Source organism: Periplaneta americana, chromosome 13 (assembly GCF_040183065.1).
Source record: "Periplaneta americana isolate PAMFEO1 chromosome 13, P.americana_PAMFEO1_priV1, whole genome shotgun sequence".
Lineage (NCBI taxonomy): Eukaryota > Metazoa > Arthropoda > Insecta > Blattodea > Blattidae > Periplaneta > Periplaneta americana.
Window position 1 is genome coordinate 55,260,393 of NC_091129.1, and position 6,000 is coordinate 55,266,392.

The 6,000-nt window shown below is 33.9% G+C and overlaps 1 protein-coding gene across 2 annotated transcripts in view; it reads left to right on the forward strand.

The window, feature by feature from the left end:
* LOC138711932 (cuticlin-1) overlaps window positions 1–5,725 on the forward strand; it is a 97,574-nt gene extending 91,849 nt beyond the window's left edge. The window contains exon 5 of one of the 2 annotated variants that reach the window (XM_069843232.1): window positions 3,495–5,562. In XM_069843232.1, coding sequence (XP_069699333.1) covers window positions 3,495–3,655 — 161 coding nt within the window. In that variant the 3' untranslated portion in view covers window positions 3,656–5,562. The other variant, XM_069843233.1, reaches the window with a different exon arrangement.
* Window positions 5,726–6,000: the final 275 nt, after the last annotated feature.

Consider the following 6,000-nt stretch of genomic DNA (forward strand, 5'->3'; position numbering starts at 1 on the left):
TCTATTTTTGTAGTCGCATGTCCCAAAAGTGTTTTCGAATTCTTCAAATGTTTTTGTATTTCTACATGTCTTTCCAAACCTGTTTTCCCGCTTGCTTCTATAGATATATGAAAATCACAGACTTTACAGTACGCAAAATTATCCCCTTTCCTGCTTTTGCATAACCACCCTTTAAACTGTTCATCATTTTCCCACTCAGATTTATAATTCTGGAAGTATTTACTTTTCTTTCTTGCTGGGACACTTTCACTCATTTTAAAAGATCACTGTGCAAGAATATGTAAAACAAAAATACTAGTACCTACACTGCACTCTCTCACTGTTTCACGTGCACACAATGAGAAACAAACTTCACTACTGAATAACCAGAATAAGTTTTCTTCGTCTGTTCCCCAGGTCCCCAAAACAATATTGAAATAACTTATCACATACTTACGTTGCATGAAGATTATATTACTGAGTGTGGGGAGAGGAGGGTGTGCATCCTTTCGTGGTAAGGTTTCAAACATTCGTTCTCTATAAACAACTATCATTCTGTAAAATTATGTTTCGACTATCGAGTAGATTGGAGCACTGCCATCGTGATCTAATACAGGCCTTAAGGCAGACCACGTGACTCGCTTAACAGCTGATCGCGAAGGGCGGTCTTTCAACCATATCAATTAGTTGCAGTACATGAAAAATAACATATATTTCTCTGAAATGCAGTGTAATTGCGTCAGTAAAATTTTAAACAGTGTTTGTGAGACACTTGAGACACAATTCACTTGCAACGTAAGGTATAATATTATTTTTGATGTAAAAATTACGTTGTTGCAGGCAAAGTTCGTATGTGTAATACCTGCCTTTATTTCGATTAAATATTGTGCCCTTTATGTGGTTAAGTGAATTTTTGGTGTTATAAACAATAAATATGTGTAATAAATAATATACACGTGAAAGTGAAACATTGACTGGCATGTAAAGAGTAAGTTGTGATTAGGCCTAAGTGCAGCGTTACTGATGTTACTCTTGTCTAATCCATTATTGTTAGTTTACCGTACGGTATTTGTTTTATTAAATTTAAATTATTGTGCCCTTTTTATTTGTGTATAACCTACATTATAAATAATACATCGTTTGATAATATATACAGTTTGAACTAAAAACGAGATACATATAGTATATTACGAAAAATTATACCTTATAGTTTTCATTACTGTTACAGTATCTAGATTGTAATTAATTGAAATAAAGCACGCACGCTTCATTACGAAATTTTTGCACATTCATTTAAGCACGTTTCAACAATTTTCAGTTGCATCGTACGCATATTTTGATGTGTTGAAAATATAGGTTATATTTACTCTATCAGTACTTGCCTTATTTCTATATTCGCAATTATGCATCATAATTAAGCATAACGCTACGTATAACTTGTAAATGCAATTTGTCTACACTTCAATTGTATTTATTCGTTTCATATGGTACTCCAGTCTGATTTAGTTTAATATGTTACCAGGCCTAAACTAGCGCTGAGGTAGTTCCCTTCGTATTCATACACCTTGCATATACTAATTAGTTCGGTTAGTTCAGGCTTTTATTATGCCTTGCTTAGAGCATTAAATGCATCTCCACAAAAAATAAATTCAACTGTTTTCAGTTCAGAAATTGCCGGAACTATACCTCAGCGGTAGTAAGTAATATAACCGTATGTACATTTCATAGGAGGGAGTGTGGTGAATTTTCTACCTTTAAGTAAGGAAGATAACCGTGTTCTGAAGTTTATCCTAAATATATCCTTCTTTATTAAATCTCAAAATAGCTTTCGTTCTCAACTTAAAATGTTGACGCAAATAGGTTATGTTAACATGCTGAATTCTCTTCACATATAAATAACACAGTTTTATAATCCTGCCACATTATACAACAAATAAATGGAACTTATGCACACATTATATTGAATAACAATTTAATTATTTTATTTATTTGTTCCCAACTATACTGGGTCGTATTTAATTCTATTTATCTAACCTACCAGATGAAGTAACACACAACCGTACGTACCTACACTAATTTCATAGGAGGGACTGTGGTAAATTTTCTACCTACAAGTAAGGAAGATAGATGTGCTAAATTAAAATCACAATATAAATAATTCTTCTTTATTAAATCTCAAAACAGCTTCCATTCCAAACTTAAAATGTTAATGCAAACAGGTTATGTTAACATGTAAAACTCCGTTCACATTAAAATAACACAGTTTTGTAATTATTTCTGCAACATATTATGCAATAAGAAGTTATCTTATACACACATTACACTAAATAAAATTGAGCACCGACACGCATTAAAGTAATATATTTCACTCAGCTCCATAGACTCAAATAGAAAAGCCCGACTCATCGAGTGACGTCACACATCCTGCATTACGGCCTGGTCTAGATCGCGATGGCAGTGATTGGAGAGACACATAACTCTGAGTCACGTGTATAAAACAGTATGGCCTTTATCTGCACAGTGTGCTGCTGATATATGCCGTCGCCAGAATAGTGTTTAGTCTAGAGGGCGGAAGCTGTCGCCTGGACTCCAGGCAAGAGGCGACACCTTGCTCCTTGTAAGCATTATTGTGGCGACGCGTTATGAGCAGGGTGACAAATAAAAACATTGTTTGACTTGTGGATAAGATGCAGAAATAAGACATGGTGACATAATATATGTATACTAAAGTAATAAATTGAAAATCCGGGCATAGAACCATTGATGACTGCAGCATGCAAAAAAGCAGGAGAAATTCCGACTTTTGACAAAAAAATCAGTAGGGCAGTAGATTCAATGGAAAAACAGGAAATCTCCTGCTAAATCAGTAGGTATGGCAACACTGTCCCTAACCGCTCTGTGACAAGTGGATAATAAAGGCACGTCGTAACAAGCTTTGCTGAAGCTGTTAGTACGATATATTCAAATATTTTCTGTTCACTGATTTTTGCAGTATTCCTGAACTTTATTCATGCAGTATATATAAAACAAGATGATATTTTTTGTTTTAATTTCAATGAAAATAGTTTCTATATTTTATTTAGATCAATATGCGTTCGAATACTTTTTACACTCATTACACATAACCCTACTCGTATGAATTCTTATAAATCTTGTCAGGATCCCATCGGAATTCATCAAATACAGTATAAATATATTACGGTAGACAATTATTAAAATAACTTAAAAACTTCGTTTAGAAAGAGTGATACTTAAAATAAAACTAATTTTAATGAGAACGCTGACAGCATGGATAAAATTGAATGAAACTGAATGTCCAATAAGGTTTTTAAGACTCAATCCAGTATTAGCTTTACGTATCAGTTTAACCTATACTTGTCTTAATATGTAAACAAAGCATTTTCAAGTTATCTACTGGTAACATGCCATTTTCAAACAATAATACGAATTTTAGCACATGAGCCTAGTTATATCGTAAAATAACAATCCAAATAACAAGGATTTTCATACTCTAGCCCAGCCGTGGCGAAAGGGCCATGGTGCGCCGAGCCACTGTGTAAGCTGCAACGTGCATAGCACCTATGGAGGAGGCGGACAACCGAAGGGGAAGTTGTTTAGGACGTGTAACGAAGAAAGAAATGAACAAGAAAACATAGGACACATTATCACAACCTAAAATTAACTGTCTTCAGAATGTCTCTGCGACAAAGTTTCAAAATCAGGAATTATGTCACTTACTGCCAATCGTAGTTGATCACGAAGGTATTTGTCTGTCAGTCGTGATCTAAATTTGATTTTTACTATTTTCATTATTGAAAATAATTTTTCCCAAACGTAAGTTACAGCGAACACGGTTTCAACAGAGCAAGCGAAAGAACGAAGCTTCAAATATTAATTTTTTTCCAAAGATTTGAAAAGTTCAATATCTGTCAAGTCCTTACATCTAGCTTTCATTTAACGTCACATTGTAAATCTGTGAGTTTAAATTGAAAATCTAACCGCATTATTCGTACATCTGCTATAAAAGAATCGACGTACAGAGATGATAATGATAATAATAATAATAATAATAATAATAATAATAATAATAATAATAATAACACTTAACCTTTTAATGTTTCATCAGTAACATGTAGTAACTTATAATGCCGTTTTATGTTATACAACCGTTTTCCTAGTAATATTTGTGAACAAATCATACATTTAATATTTTCATCATATTGTAAGCAAAAGAATGCATCCTCCCATCCTACTTGAAACTTTCGTTTTTTATAGAGGTACATGGTTTCGAGAGAGACATTGCGACGATACGCCACTCGCAGGTCCGAGACAAATACATAGAACGGAGTTTGACTCCAGTGAGTAAGAGGGTGGGGGCTGTAGGTAGGAAGCGAGAGAAAAGCACTGCGAGCCACAATGTGCTCGTGAGTCGCATTTTCGCCGCAGCTGCTCTAGCCTAATGAGGTTACTATAAGCCCATATTTGAACTTTTTTCAGCCTCAGACTAGACAGACAGTTGAATATAAAGTCAGTTTGATATCGACTGTCTACTTAACACAGGATATCAAACACCTTCCACTTAGCATTAAAAGTCATGTTTAGCCACTGTTGATAGTATTTACAATAGGTAAATTTCATCTGAGCCATCATGTTGCATGAAGAAGAAAACATTATATTACAATTAAAATCACAAAATTTCTAAAAGATACTGGAATTGTGACCGTTAAATCACGTTTAGAAAGCATATTATGCCATGAGACTGAGAATCTACAATAAATTAAGATTTTTTTAAACTAAAATTAGGAAGCGAAAACGGGAATACAATGAAAGAACACAAAAACAGAGATGAAATTCACCCGAAAAACGGTTGTAAAATAAATCATGCATCCATGAAAGAGCTGTAAAACAAATTATGATTTCATGAAAGAGATTCGGTTTACGAATTTTGAAGTAAATTCTGAAGATTTAAATTCGTAAAGAATATTGATTAGTTTCCCTTAACTTTTTGAATGATATGATGATTCTTGATTTTCGAACTTCCCTCCCATGTGGCAATTCCATTGGATTGTCACAAGGCCCCAGTCAAGTCGGATAGTTGCAATCATATTCCGCATTTTCATCATTTTGCTTCTGAAGAACAGTACAGCAATGTAGCTGGATGCTTTAATCTAAGACTAAATAGTTACCAAACGTAAAGAAACGCGTTTAATAAGTTACCAGGAACGACTGCGATAAATATTTTCTTCACATTGCGCTTCAGACGCAAACAGGGCATAAAGTTATAGTTCCTCGAATTTTTAACAGGGCATTGCATGAAGTTAAATGACCAACATGACACACCCTAAAATTTATGTAAGAACTGAATTTATAACATACTTTCATTATTGTATCTACTGTTCATGAAACGTAACATTGTGGGGTATAATATGTCAGTATCTCCACAGAAACAAATGAGAACTTCTAGAGTAATTCTGTACTATGATTTATTCAAATGATATTTAAACTGAAATGTGTTATGTTGTGTATGAAATATAGCTTGAATAAAAATAAAGACAACCGTCCCTCATCACCCACTACTGATGATTTTTTTTACAGATCGCGCCAAGAGATGAGTCACGGCTCCATTGATCAGCATGGCATAGCAAGCGCGACATCTGTGATATCACATCGAAACTATATTATCTCTAATTTATGTACAGACATATCATTTATATGCAATAAATACGCGGCCTAATATGTAAAATGAGCATTGTGTTTAGAATATTTCAAATTTCCATGTTATGTATCTCTGTTGGCAAAGGAGAGGATGAACTCAAAATCCTGTTTGCAATAAGCCACACTTAACATGACTCGGGATGCTGATTTGTTTTAATATGAACTTCAACAGCATTAACAAAATATTATGAGATAAAATGGATTTATTACGCAGACATGTTCTTTTTACGATCAGCAAATGTTACAGTACAGTGGATCTGTTAAGGAATATTCTAAAAGAAGTACGTGTATTAGTGTCGTGATCGA